This window comes from Aythya marila (assembly GCF_965140915.1).
Source record: "Aythya marila genome assembly, chromosome: 23".
Taxonomy (NCBI): domain Eukaryota; kingdom Metazoa; phylum Chordata; class Aves; order Anseriformes; family Anatidae; genus Aythya; species Aythya marila.
In genome coordinates, this window is record NC_139064.1 from 7,236,804 (window position 1) to 7,260,577 (window position 23,774).

The 23,774-nt window shown below is 39.9% G+C and overlaps 1 protein-coding gene across 5 annotated transcripts in view; it reads left to right on the forward strand.

Moving 5' to 3' along the window:
• Positions 1–23,774, forward strand: part of CDON (cell adhesion associated, oncogene regulated) — a 57,526-nt gene that overhangs the window by 19,005 nt on the left and 14,747 nt on the right. For 4 of the 5 annotated variants that reach the window (XM_082778082.1, XM_082778080.1, XM_082778079.1 and 1 more), the window contains 13 exons: positions 2,226–2,498; positions 4,397–4,543; positions 4,830–4,973; positions 5,543–5,830; positions 6,674–6,943; positions 7,831–8,187; positions 12,234–12,532; positions 14,399–14,573; positions 15,711–15,839; positions 17,523–17,729; positions 18,396–18,577; positions 19,965–20,070; positions 23,269–23,391. In XM_082778082.1, the coding sequence (XP_082634208.1) occupies positions 2,226–2,498; positions 4,397–4,543; positions 4,830–4,973; positions 5,543–5,830; positions 6,674–6,943; positions 7,831–8,187; positions 12,234–12,532; positions 14,399–14,573; positions 15,711–15,839; positions 17,523–17,729; positions 18,396–18,577; positions 19,965–20,070; positions 23,269–23,391 (2,700 nt within the window). The remainder of the gene's footprint in view (positions 1–2,225; positions 2,499–4,396; positions 4,544–4,829; positions 4,974–5,542; positions 5,831–6,673; positions 6,944–7,830; positions 8,188–12,233; positions 12,533–14,398; positions 14,574–15,710; positions 15,840–17,522; positions 17,730–18,395; positions 18,578–19,964; positions 20,071–23,268; positions 23,392–23,774) is intronic. The other variant, XM_082778083.1, reaches the window with a different exon arrangement.

Consider the following 23,774-nt stretch of genomic DNA (forward strand, 5'->3'; position numbering starts at 1 on the left):
AATTTTAATGCATGTTAATGATAGGCTGATTTTAAGGACACACGGAGCGCTGACACTCTGAAGCTCAAATGTCTTACGCTGGATATATGACTTGTTTTTGAAAACTTGGCTCAAAACAAATGCTGGAATTTAGAAGGCTCTGTTATGTAGGTTTGTTCTTTGGGATCTCCATGGACTAGCTGGACTCTGATTTTGCTGTGTACCATGCATCTTGTGTTCCCATGGGTTTGGGAGGGGATTGAAATTTGCAAGGGAAAGGGGGAATGAGATCTTTGAAACACGAACATTGATGCGTGGCTGTAGTTGGAACAGCTCTTGCGTTAAAAAAAGAAGAGGGATGGTTTTAATTGACACATCTGCTCTGCATAGTCAGCTTGTCTTAATGTAACCACACCAAAAAGAAGCTTTTACTACTTTTAGCACTTCACAGCCAATCGTTATAAGCAAATGGGATAAATTTTATTTTTCAAGCAGTCATAGGAGATTAATTCTAGCTGCAGGGTCACTGCTACCAATTTTGACTTTTACATTGAATGTAAAGTATTGGTGTTAGAAGCAAGGACAGGGACAAAGATGAGGGAAGATGAAAGTAACGGTGCAGTTTCAGAGCTATTGGTGGCTCATGAACTAAGAAGCCCAGTGCTTTTCTCTTATCCCTGGAAATTCAAACTGAACTAATAGGAAAAACAGTTTTCTAATTAAAAGCTAAAAATGTACATCTGGAGTCCTGTGAAATGCTTGGATACCATTTTTATGGATTTCATATTTTTTAAGTGAAGCCACACTTTAATTTCCAGTTTTATTTTGTTTATGCAGATAGTTTAGTTTATGGTTCTGTTAAAAATGCACAGTTTCTCATCTGAAATTCATCTGTATAGACAGAGCTTGGACAGACTGACTTTGGAAGAAAAGCACGAACTGAGAGCCCCACCTACAAGAAAACTGTCTCTTATTTGGATGTCATTTAATCTTGTCTTGACCTGTACTATCTGGACTTTTTTAGCTTACTCACAACCTAAAATTGTTTTCCCTTGCTGTTCTGTCTCTTTACAAACACTTTTTCTTCCATGTTTCTAACCAAATAGGAGTCATTGGTGTTAATTGCCTCTCTTGATCTGTTTGTACAAATTTCCTTAGCAGAAAATTCCATAGAAAACAAATGGAAATAATTCCCAATGTTTCATTGGCCAGGATTGGAAAAAATTTCCTCCACAAGCAGGAATTTTCTTCTGGCAAATAAATGGATTCTCATAACCCAAGTTTTGTACAACCGAACCTTTTATTTATTAGCAGCTTTTCCTGTTTCTGTTCGTCTTGACTCAGTAAAGATAATGGGCGTCCAATTCATCATTCTCATCCTGATGAAGTCCATGTATTTGGAATTATCAAGAGCCTTTGCTGTTCATCCAGCTTTTTTATCCTGCTATTTTTAATTAGTTCTGCAGACTCAGAGGCAGTTCTGCATAAATACGTGGCAGGCTGCTACCATTTCTAAAATTTTACAAATCACGTCCGGGCCCGCTTCATATGGGACAGATCAGCTACAGCTGTGTTACTAGACTCTGTTCAGGTGACGGGTGCTGTTTCACTCTGATTTAAACCAGTGTGATTGCAGTTACTGCTTTCCCCCTTTTTCTGGCTCTTGCAAACATGGTCTCTCATCATGCTTTTATCAAGTGATATCAGCCATATCTGGATGCAAGTGTTTAGATTTAATTTTTGGATTTGATGTTCACACTCGCATTGTCTGTAGTTGGGGATGTATCTTGCCTTCCTTTAAGCAGAACCTACCTTCATTTAATCATTGTTACTGTCTTCATGGGGTTTGAATCTTGTCCAGAAGTTTTCCCTGGCATTTGAGAGTGGGAATTTGTAATGAGTTCTTCTTGCAAAAGAAAAGGTGATACCTACTTGAGTGAGTATCACTACCAACTTGGTGTTTAGAGACTCTGCATTTGTCAGTGTGCGATATGAGAAGTCTTTTTAGGAATATTTATGCCTCTTGAGAAACTTTTTCCTGAAGCAACCAGTCCCTTCCAGCACTGATAAAAGAAGTCTGGTTTGTGAAGTGACACAAACCTTACAAAAGAGGATTGCTATAATACAGTCTATGATCAGTCTCCAACATGAGTCAATACATCCTTAATCTCATTGCATGTGCTCATGCAAAATGCATTAATAAATGCTCTTCATGAACTTAATATTGTGTTTTTTTTTCATTTTAGGTTTAATTCCCCATTTTACTTCTGAGCCCCTGTCTACTGTCCAGAAGTCTGGTGCGCCCATACAACTACACTGCTCTGCTGAGCCCTCCACAGCTCACATTTCTTGGCTGTTTAATGGAGAGCCTTTGGACAGCAGGTTGGGAGAAGTGGAAATCCAGTCAGGATCTTTGACAATCGTCTCTCTAAGCCTGTCAACATCTGGTCACTATCAGTGCATTGCCAACAGCAGCGTGGGCGCTGTTGTGAGTAGGGCTGCAGCGATATCGATAGGCAGTAAGTTAATTTTTGTGTTCCTTACTCTGCAAATTGCATAGATCTCATCTAGTTGACTTGTAGAAAAAGCCTAGTTTTAAATCCCCCCCTCACCCTGCCAGCACTTAGTATGTGATCAGTTATGTTTTTCACTGATAGGTCTTCTGTGTCATGTGAGACCTGTCACACAGAATCGTAGAATGGAAGGATTGGAAGGGATCTTGAAGGATCATCTAGTCCAATCCCCCTGTCAGAGCAGGAATGCCTAAATCATGTCACACAGGAACACGTCCAGGTGGGTTTGTAGTCTCCAGAGAAAGAGACTACGCAACCCCTCTGGGCAGCCTGTTCCAGTGCTCTGTCACCCGCACTGTGAAAGTTTCTTCTCATATTTAAGTAGAACCTCCTGTGTTCCTGCGCACATCCATTGCCCTTTGTCTTATCGTTAGGTGTCACTGAGAAGAACCTGGCTCCATCCTCCTGACACTCACCCTTTACGTATTTGTCAGGTGATGCACATGTGGAACAGCTCCCCTGGAGAGCTTGTGGATATTCATCCGTAGAGGCTTTTAAAGAGTCCACTAGCAAAGCCACAGTTGACTGATTTAGCATTGTCAATAGCCCCTTTTTAGCTGAACTCTGGGTTAGAGACCTTAAGAGAGCTTTCTGGCAGATGCAAATATTACTCAAGAAAATAACATTCTGTTCAATGAATGCCTTAAAATGCAAGGTTCCTGAAAACTTTTCTTCAAAATGGATAAAAAAGCAGAAAGTGAGCTGCCATACCATTGCAGAAGCATGCTAGAGAGTCAGTAAGAAAGGAGAGGAGAAATGAGTCAGAATTGTTGCCTAGGAAAGGAAGGGAACTTGTGCACCTTCCATCTACATCTAGATGGTTTTCACTAATGAAATGCTGTTCTTTGGGGGGCACTGTCTTCTAGCTATTCTAGGTGGAATTTCCCATCTCTGTAGCATTGATTCTTCTAATCAGTCTTTGGTGCTTGATCTGTAAATTACTTGATTTAAAAGAGTTTAGAGGAAGTGCAATGTTTTCCATGTAGAAAGGATGACATAGTGCTGAGAATAGGAATGTAGTATTCCTCCATGAGGATGATTTGTCTGCTTAAGATTGCAGTGCTGCCTGAATTGGGCCTTTGTCAAGCAGGATTTGAGTGATTTTTCTGTAAGGGTATCTCATCTATGGAGCATGTCCAAAATCCCCCTGGGAGGAAAATTTCTTGTAAGTGTTTTGGTAGAGTACTGACCCATAGTAAGACCCTCTCAAGAGTGCTATAAGGGTAGCTAGCATAGAAAAACTTCTCGACCTAGAAGATGCTTTCTACATGAAGGGAGTAGAAGAGCAGCCTTTTTACTTTTATCCTCCTTTTAAGATTTTAGTAGCAAATTTGAAGGTGCTGTTGATTGTTGAGGCTTTCTGCTTGCCTCACTGCTCATGGCAGTGAGTGGAAAATACTATTGTACTCACTGTTGTGTTAAGAGAAACAGAAAGACAATTTAATGTTTCTTATGAGAAGGCTTCCTTGTGTTAGTTCAAATTATCTTCTGTATTGCCTTCAGAGCCCAAGATTAACACCACAGTCTTCTCTTACTGATTTTTCTGCTTTCTTTTCCTGGAGGAGTTGAGGGAACATAGGAACTACTTTTTCTCTTCACTATTCCTGTTTAAATGCTAGTCCTTCCTGGGGTAAGAAAGCATGTCTACACCAGAAAGCTTATGGTATTACAGGATACAGAAAGGACCATGCCTGTGGATGTGAACATCTAAATGCTGGGCCAGGAAAGATAATCAGCTTGATACCATCTATCTTTAATTTAAAAAAAAAAAAAAAAATGTGATTACTTCCCTTCACCTTTCCCAAGCCTTTGCTGCTTTTAACCTTTTACCCATTCCCTTCTAGGTTTAGCTAATTTTGATACTTCAGTGAAACCTGTCATTGTAGCGGAGGAAGGTGGCACAGCTTTCATTGGCTGCAAGGTGCCAGAAAGTAACCCTAAAGCACAAGTTCGTTTTCGAGTGCGGGGAAAATGGCTGGAACAATCAACAGGTGAGAAGTTTTGTGGCATTAACCAGCGATATAAATATCCAACAAACTCTTTCTTGGAATTTTATCTGAAGTAACTTAAAACCTTCCAGAAACTTGCACAACTTTATGCACAAATCACTTCATCTAAATCTAGCTTTGTAAATTAATATCCTTTTCATAGCAGTATGATCTCTTTGTGATCCTAAATTTAGAACAGATTGATTTTTATGACAGGTTATTTAAAAGAAGCAATTCTTTATCTGAAACTAAGTTAAATATAATCATTTTTCCTTCCCTACTTGTTTAGATAACTACCTAATTCTTCCATCTGGAAACCTGCAGATTTTGAATGTATCTTTAGAAGACAAGGGATCCTACAAATGTGCTGTGTACAACCCAGTCACTCATGATCTCAAAGTAGAACCTGCTGGACATAAGCTTATAGTCACACGTAAGTATTTGATTTGATTTTGCAGAATTAATACATCTCAAACTGAATAAATCATACATTTGGCTAGATCTTAAATTTTTACCACTATGACAATCAAATGTTTGTCCTCTGCTGTGTATGAAGTGGTTAGTAAATATCTGCTGAATGTTATTTTTCATTTTCTGTGGTTAAATCTGAGTCAAAAAAAAAAAAGCACACACAGAAAAAGATTTTGGCATGGATGTATCAGCCTAAATGTTCACTGGTCTCAAATGTTATTAAAAAAAAAAAAATTGTCCTGTGCTATTTGCACATTAAATTCTTACTTCTCTTTGCCTCAGAGGAGCAATGAGCCTGCTTCTCAAATCCCAAGAGGACAGATCACTTAGCAGTATTCCCTTTTCAAGGGCTAATTCTGCAGTTGCCAAACTGATTTTTGAGCAAGATTTCTGGAAGAATTATAGTATTGTGCTTAGTCACAAGGGGAAATACCTGTGTTTAAAAAGACATGGTAAAGCTTCAGGACTGGAGGACAGAATTGGAAATTTAAAAACTAGGTTAGAGATAAGTTTTGTCTCCTTTTTTTCCAGGCTCTTCCTCAGAAGGCTTCCACATACTTCATCCCCTGGTCTCCCAGACCCTGGCAGTGCCCCAGCACAGCTCTTTGACACTAGAATGTGTTGTCAGTGGACTGCCTCCAGCCTCAGTCCACTGGGTGAAAGATGGCCAGGACGCACTGAGCAGAGGCAGGTGGAAACTGCTGCACTCCCATCTTGTATCAGACAGGCTTGAAGCATCGGACTCTGGAAATTATTCCTGTGTAGTGGGAAATGAATTTGGAGTAGTGAAATACATTAACTATTCACTTACGATACTCGGTAAGAAATAAAGAAATTTTGATGTCCAACCAAAATATTTGTTTTGGTTGTATACTTGTGATTTTTGGTATTAGATTGCAAGTAGCTTAGTATTTTTTCTCAACATAAGCATAGTAAAATAAAGGTATGTTCATTATGAGCATATCTCATCATCTCTCCCAAATTAAAATTCATGACTATCTCTTCTCAAATCCTTTGCAGTCTGAAATAATTTAACAATAAAGGAAAACACACTCTGAGGCAAGAACCTATCTATTTAGTTTTCTGCAGTGTGCCAAGTATATATGGGATATTGTATCAATAATGTGGCAGAGATGTTTCTCTTTTGAGGCTGTATATACATGTAAGCAAAAAGCTGACAAGTAGAGGTGGTATGTCGAGGACAAAAACAAAGGCTAAAGAAATGTATTTGACCAGCCTGATGTGTTTGCAAGTTGTTCCTAAACTCCCTTTTCCTTTGTAGCAGATTTTCCTGTGTTTGAGTTTTTTGTCTCCATGACTGTTTTTGTTTGGTTTTTGAAATGTGTACACTAGAGGAACTTGGAAAATAGGTTGTTGACACAAAATACACCTTTTGTAATGAGGATGTTACTAAAGATATTTTTTTTGAAAGTATAAGTGTTGCGTTAATATTGTTAATAAAAACGTCACTGGAATAGAGGGAAAAGACCATTAAAATAAGCAAGCATGTGGGGGAAAAACAGCTTAACTTATGCGTAGAACCAGAAGTATGTGGTGCTTACTTAGCCTTTGTGTGGGTAAGTTTGTTTAATATTTCACAGTCTTATTTTTCAGGATTTAGGCTAAGATCAACATACAATGTAAAATTGTTTCTCTTTTTAGAGCCAGTCTCAATTTCCAAGGGACTGCAAGATGAAACTGTGGCTGCTGGAGCAACTGTGCATTTCTGGTGTGATGTCCATGGAAGCCCTGCTCCAACCCTCACCTGGCTGCACAATGCAGCTCCCCTCAATCATTCTCCACGGCACCTGCTATTGGGAAACAGCCTGCAGATCCATGGTGTCATTGCGGAGGACTCTGGCTTGTACCAGTGTGTAGCAAACAATGGGATTGGATTTGTGCAGTCCACTGGGAGACTTTATGTACAGCCAGGTAGGAGCAGTTGCAGGCCTACAAGAACTCAAATTAAGCATTTCTACTTGAAACTTTTTTTTCCCCCCCAACTTGATTATGTATCTATTTGCTTCTGACCACTATATGTGGCAAATCTTACAAATAAGGTGCTCTCAGTTGAATTTTAAAAGCAGTAGATGTTTCTGTATTGTGGTTATCTGATAATTAAAGTGTAGATTATCAGCTGCAATTAAGTCAATTGGTTGAACTTGATACAATTTATTCTTAAATGGAATCAGGGTACTGTTGTGCTGGATGAACTGGTATTCTTACCAGTATTGGCTGCTGAGTAATGACTCTTTCATACCCTCAGTTTACAAAATGATTTTCAGATCTGGAGTTAATGCACACTCGCTAGTATCAGACTAGCAGGTACCTACAGTGCTTTTGGTCACTCTTCAGTCTAAGATACTTTGCAATACTGCAGAACTTGATTTCTACTAATACACAGACATGGACAAAAACTTTACGTTTCCTGTTTTCTTGTCATTTTGTGTAGCTTTTGGCACATTTTTTAACTAAATTCAAATTGATGTGAGATGTACTGGTTGAACAGACATTGTTACCTGTTCGCCTGTGGAGTGGGCTAAGCCAGACATGTATATGTTCCTCCTTGACAGTCAACCCCTTCATGTATAGAAAAGGTAGTGTGTTTTCAGTGTGGTTTTCTTTAAGTCTTCTCTAAGCATAAATTTCATCTGATCTCTTAAGTCTGGAAAGGAAGTCTAGAGAAGCCATCTAGACAAGAAATAACAGTTGAAATGATTAACAAGATGCGTGCATGACTTCTTTTTTTAATTGCATTGACTCAGTTTGGCATTAAACACGTTCCTTAACCACACTTATTTTTTGCCCTTTTTCCTTAGGCAGTGGGTCAAGGCCAGTTATAGTCTCTCCACCAGCAAGCGTCAGTGTGACAGAAGGTGGGGATGTTACACTGTTCTGCAACGCCACTGGCCTGCCCATTCCTGTGATCCATTGGTATGATAGCAGAGGCCTCATTACCAGCCACCCCTCCCAGGTGCTTCATCCAAACCCACAAGAACCTTCCCAAGCAATGCAGGGCAGCACCATTGCAGAGCCCACCACCTATTTCACCGCATCTCAAGCAGGGTCAAGTTCATTGCACATTCGGAATGTGACTCCAGGTCGTGTGGGGGAGTATACCTGCGAAGCCATCAACGAGCATGGCTCTGCGATGTCAGAAGCCTTCCTCACAGTTGGTAAGCCTGAATCACAAAACTGATATGGAATCTAGTGCTGTAACACGGAGAGTAGAGGTAGTCAGCGTACAGATTTAGGTGAGAAATGCATCTAAGTAAGAATTAAAATGAAGGTAGGTAGTGGAGGTATCCTGGGGAAACGCAGCAGAGGGGTCCAAGCTGCCTTCATGGTCCTCTTTCTCCTTTCCCTATTTCCTCAACTGATAGGCAGAGAGGAAATGGCTGCGTGTATTGCATGGTGCTTAGCATTCTAATATGTGATTAAGAAACTTTCCAAGGTGGGTGCTGTGCTGCTAGGAAAAGAGAATTCTTAATTAAGGGCAAGATAGGGAAAGAAATATTGTCTTTTTTTGACATTGGAATGTTATGTTAGTACAATTTTAAGTTCCCTTCATAAATTCCATCCACAAGAACTAAGGTACAGGTTTTAATTACATGAAGTGACTTAGTTTTTCATCTGCTACAGCATCTTGTCTCTGGACGTTTAGTAGAATGTCAGTGCATTTTAAGATTCTCCATATACGTGGTCCCATACTTAAAGTTCTCTATCACCAGTTAAACTCATTTATATGATGTGAAAATATGCTGAAGGGGGAACTTAGAGGAAGGGGGGGGGAACTAATGAAAGTGATCCCATCGTATAGTTTTATTTATAAATTATTGCTGGACCCTTGCTAAGAGGAAACAAAGCTAAATATCATCACAGAATTCAATCTGTATCAAACAGAAAAATCCCACTGCTTTGCCTCAGAATTTTATGGCAGTAAGTTCAAGTTTAATGTTTTGTTTATTAACTTTTATCGGTTTCTAATATGCTGCTGATTATGATGTAGAAGGTGGTTATAGCATTTGGTTTTGATATAAAACTCCTTAAGTAGTTTCTGGGAGCTGTTAAGGTTTTTAAACAGTTCCCATCCATGCCAGGAGACATGCTCAAACATTTAGAAATTCTAATGAAGAATTTGTGCCAGGTAGTCAGTTGTTCAGGTGCTTCAGAAATGCTTAAGCTGTGATTCCAGTGCATTTCATTGATGTTAGGATTAATATAAGAAGCTCTCTGCCTCAGCAGCTTGTCTCTGTAATTTGCCTTGCTCAAGCACAGAGTAAAAGATTATTTGGCTGAAAAATGTTGTGTTTTTTTTATTATTATTTCTGCTGGATCTGTTCCATGACCTGATCCATTGCATGGTCTTAAAAACAGGCAGGGCAACTTAAGCCACCATCATATTGAGAAAACAAAGTATAAAACAATAGCCTTAGCATCCTATAGGCACAACATTTAAAGTCTTTTTTAGACAGTTGTGGTGTTTGCATGTATGGCAGTATCTTTCCATAGCTACTAATTACACTTAATTCTTCAAAATAACTTTTGTCTAATGGAAATTAAGGAGAAAAATACACTGCAGGAAGTCTAAGTGGCAGGCAGGTTAGTACAAAACCCAAGAAAGAGCAGTGTTTGCTAGAGTTAGGTTGATGTTATATTGGAAAGCAGGCTCAAGCTATCTTTTATAGAGGCCAGACATGTCTGAGAAGTTTTAGGGTAATTTGAAAGGCTTGCCAGGCAGGGGTGACTTCACTGATGTGCTATGTTCACGTTTTCAGAGCACATTCCCAGCCTTTGCTAACGTACTCAGCAAGCTCATAGAAGGGGGGATCCTTTGGTTGTTTAAGAAGCGGGGAAGAAATGCCTGGGAATGTGATCTGTTTGCACAGCAGAGACAGCACTGATGACAAAATACAAAGGTTGCTCTGCTGCCATACAAATAAAAGGAATGCCAACAGGTTGAAAACTGCTTGTACATCTGCAGCCCTGATTAAAGACGGGTGTAGAATAAGTAGTAAAGATGCTGTAAAACCTGGCAGGGGAATTCATAGGGATATGGAACAGTTTCTGCAGGAGAAGAGACTGAAACGAATGAGGGCTCTGTCTTCAAAGTGAGGCACCCAAAGGTGAAACATGATAGTGAGCTATAAAACATGGGGTATTACGGAGCATACAAGTAAAAGCCGTGAATACATTCTCCTAATGCTTCAACTTGGGATGCTCAGTGCTTCTCTGTTTGCAAGGGAGTATTTTTTTTTTTTTTTTTCACAACACCCTGTTGAACTAGAAATACTGTTACTGAAGCATTATGAAAGGCTGGAGATGAACAGGCTTAAAACCTTCCCTAAATTCTACTTCTGGTCACTGTTGGAGATGAGATCTTGGGGTACTTCATCCTTTGGTCTGACCCAGTTGAGTCACGCTTTTGTTCTGAGGTGGGGCTAGGCAGATGAGGAAGAGGAGAAAGCCTGAAGAAGTGAAGGGGGAAGGGATGATGCTCTTGCAGCAGCTGGAGAGAGTTACACGATGACACAGCAGCCAACGGAAGTCTGATGTACTGGTTTATATGGGTAGCAATTATACCAGAAACTTAGTAAAAAGAGCTCAGCTCTGAATTGCTTAATGGAAATTGTTACCCAGGGTTGTTTTTCCAAAAGCAAAATACAAATTATTTGCCAGTTGTTGATGACTCCCTTCTTGGAGCAATAAACACAGCAACAACTGCAGGTCTCCTGTCACCAGCCTAAACCACAACTAATTCTCCATGTGCAACAGTCCATTTCCCCATGCCAGCAGGCATCGAACCATGTTGTGCCCACCCACAAATCCTCTGAGTCCGTCACAATGCACTGGGCCTTCTGGCTCCTCAAGTGAATACAGCATTTGTTTCCAATATTAATGTGTGGCAATGCATCACTTTCCCACTGCTTACTGACTGTAGTAGATATCCTTTCACTTCGAGGTCGTCCTAGGGTTTTTGACATTTTAAGCAAACTATGTCTGGCTTTGGGGGCTTTTCCTTGTGTTGTTCCCTTCTGCTGCCTCTGAATTTTTTAGCATTCCTAAACAAATAGGAAGAAACAAACAGCACATGCTTGCAGAGTGTCTTCAGTTTGAAAAGAGAACTTTCCTTCCCTTCACAGCTTTTTAAAAAGTGGCCCAAAATAGCAGCCACACTTGCTGCTGGTATTTTAATGGAGGTTTGGAGGAATTTGAGTCAGCCAGGCTAACACTGCCGAGGCTTTACATTACCAAGGAATTTGTTTGTTTTGTAAACCAAGTTCCCTTCATTCCCTTCCCCTTCCAGACCCCTGCACGTAACATAAACCTACACAAATCTGAAAGAAAGGACAGGGCTAAGAACATCTGGCAGTCCTGACATAGCAGCATGCAACCTTTAAGGGCTGTGCTGGTTCCCAAATGCTCTCATCTGAAGCACTGACATTTTCTTGTCCTGGATAATCTCAGATGTCCAACCTGCCACCCCTTTCCTGGATGGAATGCTGACAAGCCCTGCATCAGCCAAACAGTATTTTTTCTGTCTCGTGGTCTCTTTCGAACTACTGATACTATTTTTTTTTTATTTCAAACCGGGCAAAGTAAATAGGCTGGAGGAGGCTGGAGCAGGATTTCTAGAAATGCATTGGTATTAAATTGCATGTTAGATCTGCCTGTAAACTGAGTTTGTTCTCAGCATAAATTTTCAAATGAAATAGTCGGGTCGTGCAGCTTTCAAAGCTGATTGAAATTACAGCTAAAACCTCAGAAACTGAGGTAGGAGAATGTCCTCTTGTGTGCACGCCAATTCAGGGCATGAAAAGTTCCTTGTACAACTGCAATTAATTTAAAATTACTCCGTTTGTGTCACAAGTGTAGCTCTGTCTGTGTTTTTACTTCTAACATACATTGCTGCTACTTAATTTCTTGGAGATGGTAATCAAACCGTGCCCGTGGACACTGCATTTCAGGTTTTCTCTTTGCTACCGTGAAATGCCACAAAAAAAAAAAAAAAAAAAAAAAAAAAAAAAAAAAAAAAAAAGAGCAGAAAGCCAGCATGCAAAGGTTCAGCTTGGCACTATGGTCAGGCCTGCGTGGGGATCTCTTGAGCTGGCTTTGCAGCAGGGTTTGTTTGGAAATGACGTTCTTAAATGATTTAGTGTCCCCTCTGTGTGGGGCGAATATACGTCATCTCGAAGATGTAACCAGACTCCTCCCTTTACAGTTCCCTTAGAATCTGGCACGAAAGCAGCAGAAGAAGAAATGGCTCCTGTGGAGATTGTCCAGAGCAATGAAAGCGATGGTGACTTTGGTGTGGAAACAGCGGTTTCAAGCTTGCCTCCAACAAAGCTGCATTTTGATGCAGCTGTGACAGAAAAGCCCTTGAATAGCATCTCCGCCCCAGAAGCCCCCATCATCCTCAGTCCCCCGCAGACTCTCAAGCCGGACACATACACCCTGGTGTGGCGTTCGGGACGGGATGGCGGCTTGCCCATCAATGCCTATTTTGTTAAATACCGCAAGGTAATATTTCATCGCAGCGCTGAAGCAGTGCACCACAGCAGATGGATTTCATTGTTTTAGGTTTCTCAAGGAACCAATAATTGTTGCATTGCTGGTGTTAACAAGAATGTGGTGTCAGGCCAGAGAGAATATAGAACGTAGTTGAACCACAGCTTTATTGTGGCCACACAGGCAGCTTATTTTAGGGATGACTGAAGTTGGTCACAAGTATGCTGTTCTATCAAGATTTAAATGAGATTTATTTGGGGGAGCCCAAGCTTTTATTTCCTTTACAGTATCATTATGGTCTCTGGGGAATTGGGCTCCAGGGCATGTTATATGCAATTTCAGTGATGTTAGAAATGCATTCATGTGAGCAAGCCTGAATCTGGTTTGCGGTGGGTACACTTGAGATCAGAAGGGAAGATGAGTATTAGACTAATCTGTCAAAGAATTTGCTACCTTGCATCCCAAAGAGACTATTTTAAATTGAAATTACCAAATACGAAAGTGAACTAATATTCCTTAAGCAGATACATGTCATGTCCTTAAATATCGTGTGTCAGCAGTGAGCTGTTCTGACAAAAATCAGAACTAAGCAATGCCTATGCCCATTCTTCCAAGTGAAGTTTTCTGTATGGCAGAGCTGTTTGTTTTATTTTTCATAAGCTTTTTAATCCTCTACATCCTGATCTTGTCTTAGCCTGGGGGGAGCGCTTAGATTTTTGACCTGTTAGTTCCTGAAAACCTAACGCCAAAGTCTGTTGATACAATTTCTCATCCAAAGGTAGCTGTTTCACGTAAGCACTGAAAGCTTTGAATACTTATTTGACCTTTCTGATGCTTACCCTTCACTCATAACAATCCTTTCCACATTAAATGTGCTCACTCATGCATTTCTCAGTAGGGAGCTTACTATGTTATTTTATGGTGGTGTTTACGTTGCCATAACTTATTTTTTTAATTTCTCTCTTTTGGAAAAAAAAAAAAAAAAAGGAAAACAAACAAACAAACAAAAAACCAAAAACGAGGGGGAATTAAAACTTTGAAAGAGGGGTCTCTACAGAGGGGAATACTTGAACAAAGACTGCTGGCATAACTGTTGATAATTCGTGGCATTTAGACCTGCCTTCCATGTTATATTAAAATCTTACATTGTTTAGTAGTTTATTTTTGCTAGAGTCTTTGTCTTTTTGTTTGGGATTTGGGGGTAATGTTTTGCTGCAGAGGTCAAGCATTAAGAGACTACCCTCAGTCTCTTTTCTTTCTTCAATGGTGATTTCACTATTAAATTAAAAAGTGTTGTTTTTTGGAAAAATGCATTAGTAAAAACCAAATCTTTGCTCTCTCTGACTTTTCTTTTCCAGCTTCTAGAAGTAACTAAGACATACTTTTGTTGCCCATTTTAGCCAGTAAATATTTTGAAATGCTTAAGCACAGGAAAAGCTGGAATAGTTCAGGGAACATATCTTTCTTATTAGGGTGTTAGGTCCAGCCTTTAATGACACACACACCCCAACATCCCCAAGCTAAAGGCTGATTGAAGTATTTAAAATAACTTGGACTCTCACTAGTTTTAGATGAAAGATGAAGTGATCTGTTTTTTCAAAAACAAGCACGTGTGTGTGGAGAGGGAACGCAAGAGAAGCCTATGGAAGGAGCACTGTGAAGACACTTGCAGAAATGCTGATTTGTGGCCAAAGTACTTGCAGATGGCAACACCAAACAAATGTACCATAGGTAGATATAGGAAAACATGGGGAAATTTGGCAAATTGAAGAGGTCCTCTGGATATTTGTGTGCTAAAGCAATTAGGGATTTGAGCGCTACATTGAGTTTGATGTAATTCACTGCTGATGTTGAACTTTGTCTTGCTGTCCCATGCAGCTGGACGACAGCGTCAGTGCAGTGGGGAGCTGGCACACGGTGCGTGTCCCTGGCAGTGAGAACGAGCTCCGGCTCACTGAGCTGGAGCCTTCAAGCCTGTATGAAGTTTTAATGGTGGCGAGGAGTGCTGCTGGCGAAGGCCAGCCTGCTATGCTGACATTTCGCACCAGCAAAGGTAGGTGCAGCACAATGCTCCCTGTGTCCTAGGCTTTAAAGAAGACGTTTACTTAAATTACGTCAGCTGTATGTTGTCTGTTGAGCCATATACATGTATGAAATGCTCTGCAATACTGTTGCTGAAGAACAGCCTCTAATAGCTAAAATAGCTGTAGGGCAAGCTTTCCTGAGCGTTACCAGGTCTATTGGTAAGTAAAAGCCATTAAATGTATGATAGTTTTATTTTTGATGTGATTGTGGAGATTTTTATACAGAAAATTTTCTATTGCTTAAAGGAGCTTAATTGTGGTCAGGAATCAGTCTGTCTTTGGTTCAGGTTTCTGCACAGAGTATCAACAGAAACTGTTTGAATTGCATAGTTGCCTTTAAGTTTTCATATCGTAAAAACAGTACTGCTTCTGGTTTGATTTGCAGAAGCTTCAGTAAAAATATCTCAGTGGTTTTGACGAGGAGCCAGCTGTTTTGATTGTTGCGTGCAGACAACAAGCAAAAGAGTGTTTCCAGTTGAAGTAATTTTTTCTTTCAAGCTTGGAAGCTGTGGGCTGTACTCTTAAGCATATAAAAAAATATATTTTTTTTTCATACTTCTGTACAAGAACAGGATAGTTCAAAATTTTGTTAAAAATGTAGTATTGTGAAATCTGTGAAGTCATGATACGTACTTAAGTACTTATGGCTGTATTGACACAGGCCAAAAGCCCCTTCAAGCCAGTATCCTGGGTCCAGCTGTAACCAGTTTCCACAGTATTTTTTGAACTTCTTTTTCTAGATGTGGATTTTAGTGTACTCTTATTTTTTCTGCCTGTTGTGATTTTGTGATGAGAGAACTTCAAAACTCAGGCAGCAGTCAGCAAGTACCACCACAAAGCACAGTACAGTACTGAAGATGTTAGCACAGTCACATACCAGCCCAGGGACTCTTGCACTGTGGATGGAAGAGGTTTCCTCTCTTGCTCCCCTGAAGAAACTTCCTAATTGCTGTCTTGACTGTGTAAGTTGTGATTTGGAGCCAGGGCTTTATCCCTCTGCACTATAGCATGTGATTTTTGCAGAGCAAGCATGTTGCAAGAAGCAATGAACAGCACTTTCTTATCCAATCCCTGAATTGATTGACTGTATATCAAACATTTCTTAGAAAGAACATCATCCTCGAAAAACACTCAGGCTCCATCTCCACCAGTAGGCATTCCTAAACATCCCGTCATTCATGAAGGGACAAATAATTTTGGTGTCGTACTTCCAGATCTGTCTCGACATAGCGGAGGTAGGTATATGGGTTGCTTGTAATCCATGTGCTAGAAGTTAGTGTGAACTGAGATGCATCTAGGTTAATTTGTGAAGTGCTTATTACTGTTCTAGATGCTTCTATTCTTTATTTCTTATGTATTCCTTAAGCCTCTTTGAGACAGTTATTTTTTTTGTCTTGTGGAACTTCAGTGAGTGAGATCAGATAGCAGCAACTTCAAGCTGTCAGATTTTCTGTTTATTGCATTTCCAGAAGAAGAGATGGTAGTTCATGCTTTTGGGGTTAACTGAAAGGTTAACTTATTCCAGTTTGTGAGCTAGCATTGTATGCAGCTGCCTCGATACCTCATGTTTCCACAGCTACTTTAAGTCATCAAGTTGTAGTGCACTTCTTACAGAGTGCAGCTTCCATGGGGAGGTATTTGAAGCTATGAATTTAGCAAATGCATGTCCTAATCTAGTGAATATAGGATTTGAAAGGATATCATGCAGGAATCACCTGCATGTTTGGTTCTCAAAAAATTAGATAAAAGTAGTCTTTAATGTGTATCATTCTTGCTGCTAATTTTTAAACCTGCAGTTGCTTTTTGTTAAATACTCTATTTTTCTCTTTCACTGTAAAAGATGCAGAGGGAGAGATGAAATGGGAAATGTTCGTGTCAAAGTTTTAAGTTCTCTGAGTGGACTATCTCTGTTCTGAATGATCTCCTGTGGCTTCTCAAGGCTACACTTATTTCTTACTGCAAGAAAATAAAAACCACTTCCAGTTAGGTGTAATTTTTTTTGTTTTAAAGCTTGGTTTCCCATGAAAACAATGGTTATAGTCCTTTTTTATTTTATCACCCCAGCCTTTGAACTCATTGACCTGATCTGGTAAATTTACTTGGGCTGAGACCTCAAAGGTGATATGATGTGTAAAGTTTGTGTAGAACCAAAGTTGAGTAGAGGGTTAATAATGCAGGTGAGGGGAGCTGAGCATTGCATGCTCGTGACATTGCTAAGTATCAGAGGGGCCAGACAAAGAGACAACTTACATGTGTCCAGCTGCAAATGCTCAGCTTGTTTAATGCCCCTAAAGCTGTCAGCTTTCTGTTCCTTGTTTGGTTCCTCCTCTCATCAGTGGCAGGCTCCATGTTAATGAATGTAAGATAGTCCAGTGAAGTCTTAGCTCTCAGAATGGTTAAAACCAGATTTACTAACACCCCCTCTTTCCGTTCTCTCTGTTCTACTGCTGTCTGTAACTTCAAGTGAGTTCAGTAAGTATATCATGTGTTGCATGTTTTGTTTGCTCTTTGTTATTATTTCTTCCAAATTATGATTTTGGCAATATAGCTCATTAGTGTGGATGGGTTGAAGTCTCATCTGGATCTAGGGCAATTTCAGGGTTTTAAAAATGATAACCATTTTTTTCTGCATTCACTTAGTATGTGTTTCCATTTCCATGTAGAGATGGGTTGGGGTAGTGTAACACCATACCTGTTTGATTATTACATTGGTAAAATAGTTAATTCCTCCATTTTCTCAACTCCTGCTCTTCAAGCATATTTTTCAGAAGAGTAAGAGGGATAGTTATTATAAGAGGATTTGAGATTCTCTGTGTTAATATACAAAGTCTAATTTAATCATAAATTAGTTTAATCAGTTGTAGAAAACGAAGTTTCAGCTGCCTCTAATACTCTTTTAACTGAATTTCTTATTTCAGTTCCAGAAGCTCCTGATAGACCCACAATCTCCACAGCATCAGAATCATCTGTCTATGTCACATGGATACCACGAGCAAACGGTGGTTCCCCCATTACTGCCTTTAAAGTAGAGTATAAACGTTTGGGACGAAACAGTGACTGGCTAATTGCAGCTGATAACATTTCTCCTTCCAAGCTGTCTGTGGAAGTTCGTAACTTGGAGCCAGGTATTAAAAACGTTTTTTCCTCTGAAGCAATTAATGCTGCTGTGTTTGCTCAGATGAGTACTCCAGTTGAAGAGACAGAGTTCAAGTTTTCTCTCATTTTAACTTTTGTGGGATAGGAGTTCATCATATGAATTCAAGCTGATTTCTGGCTTTCCCAGTGGAAAAAAATTCCACACCATAAGTTAATACTTTTCCAAGTGGAGGGGAGCTTTGTGTATTATTGCTATTTTTAACTTAATTGTCATTCTAGAAAGCACTCAAAGTAAAAGAAAAGAAAAATGCATTAAGGGAAAGTTGTCTGTACTAGTTTTTTGTTTCTCCCATTGTCCAGCCATAAAATGTTAGGGAAGGAGTTATGAGTAGGGGGAATGGATTATGATAGGTATCCTTTGAAGCATCTTCTCGGTGTCCAGCAGTTAGGGACTTCCTGAGCCTTATGGCTGCCACTGTGTCTTTAGATTTTTCTTGAGTGAATTTCCCTAATCACTTTTACAAGCTGTTTATATTTCTGATGGCCACATTAGTCTGTGGCAATGAGTCCTACGCTTTTTTTCTAATTGGATGTTGTGCAAAAACTATTTCCTAATCTGTTTAGTCTCTCCTTGAATCCTGTTTCTAGTACTTGTTTTGCTATAACTCTTTTCTTTCACTTTTTTCCCTTAAAAGGAGAAATGTATAAGTTCCGTGTGATTGCTGTGAACAACTATGGGGAGAGTCCACGAAGTGCAGCGTCTCGCCCTTACCAAGTAGCTGGTTTCACCAACCGGTTTTCCAACCGCCCCATCACAGGACCTCACATAGCTTATACGGAAGCCATCAGTGACACTCAGATCATGTTAAAATGGACAGTGAGTATCATCAGCTTCTGGTCTTCTCACAGTTGTGGGACAGTTTTTACTGCTTTGGCTAATTAGAAGCTCTTAAAAGTCAAGGATTAAAAGCTAATTGTGGAATAGTGAGTGTTTTCTCTTTCACCTGATAGTCAGAGGTGATCTTGTTTCTAGAAGAGGGTAAATGTACTTCATTCTTGTATGGTAGAATAGGATAACTTACCAGGCCGTGTGCCTCTTGCACCCTTTGCTCCCCACTTCCAAACCCTTTTTCCTCTGTGGAGGCAGCCCTGTCAGTTGTTTGCTCCCTTTTGCACTGTCCCCTATCCCCTCCCTCCACATTACTCTCCTCTCCCCACTCCCTGGGGATGTCACACGGTCTTTGAGATGATGGGCTCGTCTGAGCACTCCTTGGGTTATGACAGATACACCAAGTGGCAGCTTCAGTGAAAGGCTGCAGCATTCTCAGTCCACCAGGGTTTTGCACTGACATATCTGAAGGCACTACCCTGTCCAAACCACTGCTAATGCCATCAGTTGTGAGCAGTTGGCCTCATTTGCTACAATTTCTGCTGCTTGTGTCAATCCAGGCAGAGATGGCTCAAACTGGTGCTGTATTTAGAAACCTGACGTCTTCCCTTGCTTCTAATAGAGGTTTCACGTTAGAGAAACACTTTTCTTACCCCAGTACCTTGTCTTTTGTAAACAAGTACTTTAAAGTCCTTATTGAAAGCCATAGAAATTCTTTGCTCTTGTTTTGAAATCTAACCCCCTAGTATACTTTGGAGGATTTAACGTGTGGAGTTTGCAATGTTAGTTCGCTCTACTAGCTTAGTCTTAAGAGATGTTAAGGGTAATAAACTTGAAATAACCTCTGGTTCCTCAGGAGGCTACATAATTTAAAGTTACAGTAAAATATCCTGAACTGAATTTTAGAGTGACTTTAATTCTTGCTGTACTAAAAATGGTCTTAACTTCTCCATTCCATTAATCACTCGAATTTTCAGGTTGTTGATGCTCAGACCCCCTACTTCAATGTCTGTAAAGTGATGTGGGAGGAAGGTGTCATCCCCAGCTCAAGCTCTGTCCCAGTGCTACCCTTCCTCTTTTGGCTGGTCTGAGGAGTTGAGAGGCAGAGAACTCTTCTTTCTGCAGCTCTGCAGGAAACTTTCATCCTCTTCGGCATTGTGTCAGTCATACCTATGTCTGCACATCCACAGCAATTGACAGCCCTTTTTTGTGTTGTGGTTTCTATGCAAACCTTCTTCTATACCTTGTTAGCACAATCTTATTAAAAAAAATAAAATAGATATTTCAAGGTGAGAAGAGACTCAGTGATGACAATTCAGTAGGACTGCATTAATTTTTTTCTTCCCTAATGCTGTCTTCTGGAATTCTCTTTTAGTATATTACATCAAGCAACAACAACACACCTATCCAAGGATTTTATATCTATTATCGGCCTACGGACAGTGACAATGATAGCGACTACAAGAGGGATATTGTAGAAGGTACAGTGCACTTTGCTTGCTTAGTAACACTACTTGATGGGGAAGAACATCATGTAGCCATGTTGGCTGTGTTTATAAGAAATCTAAACTGCTTTTCCCAAACTGAGTCTTTACAATATATTTCACAGAAGTAGCTATCTCAACTACATAACATCAAATTCTGCCCACACATGAACTTGTTTTTTTCCTTCTGAAGCCTCATCTACATTGAAACTTGAAAATTAAATATGTTTTTAAGTTTGTCGTGTTAGACTGCTGCAAATCCTTGATGTAGCTCTATTTAAACTGGTTTAGTTTAAAGTAATTTAGTAAAGGGAAACCATCGCAGATGAGATTTAACCCAGAATTAAGTGTATCTGTTACAGACTGTATTATAACTAGATGGATTTTATGATGATTTACTTCAGCATGGGTTTTCTAAACTAGGCAGTACTTTGTGTGTGATTTTCCTTCTCTCCTTTTACGTTGCTTATTTGCTTCTCCTGCTATAAGGAAGCTGCTTTTAGCCTCAGGTGTAGTAGTGTGCTGCAAATGCAGGTATGTTTGTGCCTCATTTTGCCTGTTAATCAGTTTTTTTCTCTGTGCGTATTAGATCATCATTTTCCTGGAAGAAGTTATTAGATAATGTCTATATTAGTCCAGAAGTGGAAAAGCCTTTTAAAAATATTTTACTTAATGTCCTTATTACTTGGGCTGAGTAAATGCAGTGATCTCATTCTGTCCTGATGACGTTAATTATTTTTTCCCCTCATTTATTTCAGTTTCAAGGGGAATGGGCCTTTATTTTGAATGTTTTTCCCAGCTAGACAATACTCTGTATAGGACTTTGATGCGTGACATAAGCTTTTGCACTCTCTAAAGCTATTAAAGATCCAGAGTTTCTGCTCAGAGGTTTGCGTTAAAGAAGCTTATGCAGACTGCAGCTTCATCTGCAAATGTATTTTAGCCTTTGCTAGACAGAACTTGTGTGTTTATAAATCTTATACACTAAGCAGTTAGTTGTTTAAGTGGGCTCCACTGTGCTGTGAAATTAGCTTGTTTCTGATTTTTTTCTCCCCGTGTGTATGTGTGTGTGTGTGTATTGAACTCTTTGTGGCAGTCTGAAACCATTAGCAGCTGCTCTGCTCTGCCAAACCCTGGAACAAAAACTCATTTGGTGGAAATATTTAAACAAGAACTTTTCTTTACTGTGCTCCCCTAAATTAGCTTTTTAGGGGGAAGAAAAAAGAGCTATTTTCAATTAAAGTGTGATTGGAAGCACTTGAAGTGAAATATGTATAGAAACACGTGACTTAGGACGTTTTTTCTGTAAGTCACTTGTTCTTAAATTTTTTTCCCCTCTGTTTCATTTGAATTTATCTGTCTGTTTTTGACAGGGAATTTTATCTTGAAATGACTGTTTGTGTAGTGGAAAAAGTGTTGTGATGCCTGTGTTAGCTAAGTACTTGCCGTAGGCTTTCCTTACCGTTTCCTGTTAAGTCTTGTCTTTCGAGACATTCAAAATGCTGCAGAAGACTTTCTTCTAATGAATGCTGCTACAGGCCAAATCAGATTTTATTAAAAAAAAAAAAAAAAAAAAAACTCAGATGGCTCCTTGCTATCTTTCAGCAGTTTTAAGAAAAAGCAAAGAAAAACCTACCTTATCCTGCATCTACATTCAGTGCTTCTCTGTTTCGAGGGTCCTGGAGATTCAATTTAAAATGTAAATGCAGTCTGATCTCAGTTGTTTAAATGTTTTTCCTTGCTAATGGTGCACGAAGAGGACAGTTAAAGTGCCTGTACTGATTCCAGTTCCACTAATGGCTTGAAGCGGAAACCTAAAACCTGGTGTAGTAATTACCGAAAGGAATGCTTGGGGAGGGGGGCGGGTGGGAAGAACTGTGGATCTTGGGAAAACGTGCGCTTTAGGGAAAAGGCCAGTTCCAGCCTCAGCCAGGACTCGCGTGCGGTCACTCAGGATGCCTGCAGTGCACAAGACAGCCTGGACCGTGTGGTGCATCCATTCCCGAAGCTCCCGAACCCTGCAATGCTGCCTGCTGCCCTTTCCAGGGGGCCTTTTGCGGCTGGGCATGGGTACCTGTGCCCCGGCGTGGGTCTGGGAGAGTTCGAGTGGAGTCGTGGTGACAGCCCCTGCCAGCCAAAGAGGCTTTATTTTTTATTAATGCTTAAATCAGTAGGTGGTATGACAGTTTCTTAGAAACAGTGGAAACAGTTCAAGGTGGTATTTTCCAAGAGGGATTAGGAGTGCTCAAACAGTTAATTAAACTCACTAAAAAAAAAAAAAGGATCCCTGTTTATTAAAATTTGTCACAAGCCCGTGAAAGTAAAAACTGAGAGTGATTTATATTGAAGTGCTCAGTACTTCAGGAGGGTGTCTAAATGAAATGCTGGCCGGGAGCCAGAGATGACAAAACCGTCCTATTAGAGAAGATTGCTTGGCTTGGAATCTGTCTCTGCAGGGGCAGGCAGCGCAAGAGACAGCCTTACTGTCTAATTTTGTTTCCTAGTATGTTTAATAAAATGTATGTTCAATTATTTGCGGTTTCTGCTAGTTGAGTAACCCAGATGTATCCTTACTGTGAAAACAGGCTGCTTCAGTTGGTACTGTGCATTTCCAGAGATCCCACAGGACAGCAAACTGGGAGAGGGTCTTATTTCCGTGAAGTCTTTCCTGTCTGCAGCTAATCTGTTTTCTGATTGCCTTGCCAGTTTCACCTTGTTCTTTGCCTGGCATATTGTGAATAACTAGCATAACCCATCTTCAAATAAGTAGTGAAGGAAAGCTTATTCTATAAAAAAAAAAAATAAAAAAATTGTTTGTAAAATGCTGTGGGACACTTCAGGGTAGAACAGAGCAGTTCCATATTAAAGATACCCAGAACTGCTGCTGATTTCAAATGTAAAGATGATGTTGGAAACTTCGATGTCTTTTTTGAGTTCAGGGACTTCCAGTTTTTGTGAAGAAAGACACTTGGGGGGAAAAAAAAACACACCCCTCCAGCACTTCATTCATCCAAAGGTTTTTTAATATATTTCACAAGATGCTTAGACTTTCAAAAAGTCCATAAATTGTTAATAAAACTTCTGTGCCAGCCACAAAAGCTGCAATACCCCATGTTTTATAAAGACATTGCAACATACTCATACCTAACTCTGACTCATACAAATAAATTAAATGCAGTTGATTATTTTTCATAGGTACAAAGCAATGGCACTTGATAAATCACCTGCAGCCAGAAACATCTTATGACATAAAAATGCAGTGCTATAATGAAGGTGGTGAAAGCGAGTACAGCAACGTGATGATCTGTGAAACTAAAGGTGAGCACGTAGCTAGTGCGTCTGCTTGTCTGTGAGATCGTGTGAAAGGTGGTGTTCTCTGCCATCAAATATCTGTTGTGTTGATTTTTTTTTTTTGCAGCACAAAAGCTAGCTGTAATGAAGACTGTAATTTTCTGGAATGTCTTGTGGGATTGTTTTGTCTTTGATAGCTAGGATTGTTTTGAGCATGTGGAAACTGATATGTTACACTCCCAAGAAAGACTCTTAGCAAAACTCTGTAGATTTGCCTGGCCAACGCAATAGTACTGTTGTTCTGGGTTGTTTTTTTGCTACGATGATAGCCTCTCCTTAGGAGACAACCACGCTCTCAGAGATGACAGAATTGATTTGTACGTCTGTTTTATGTCTTCAGGGCTCTGTGA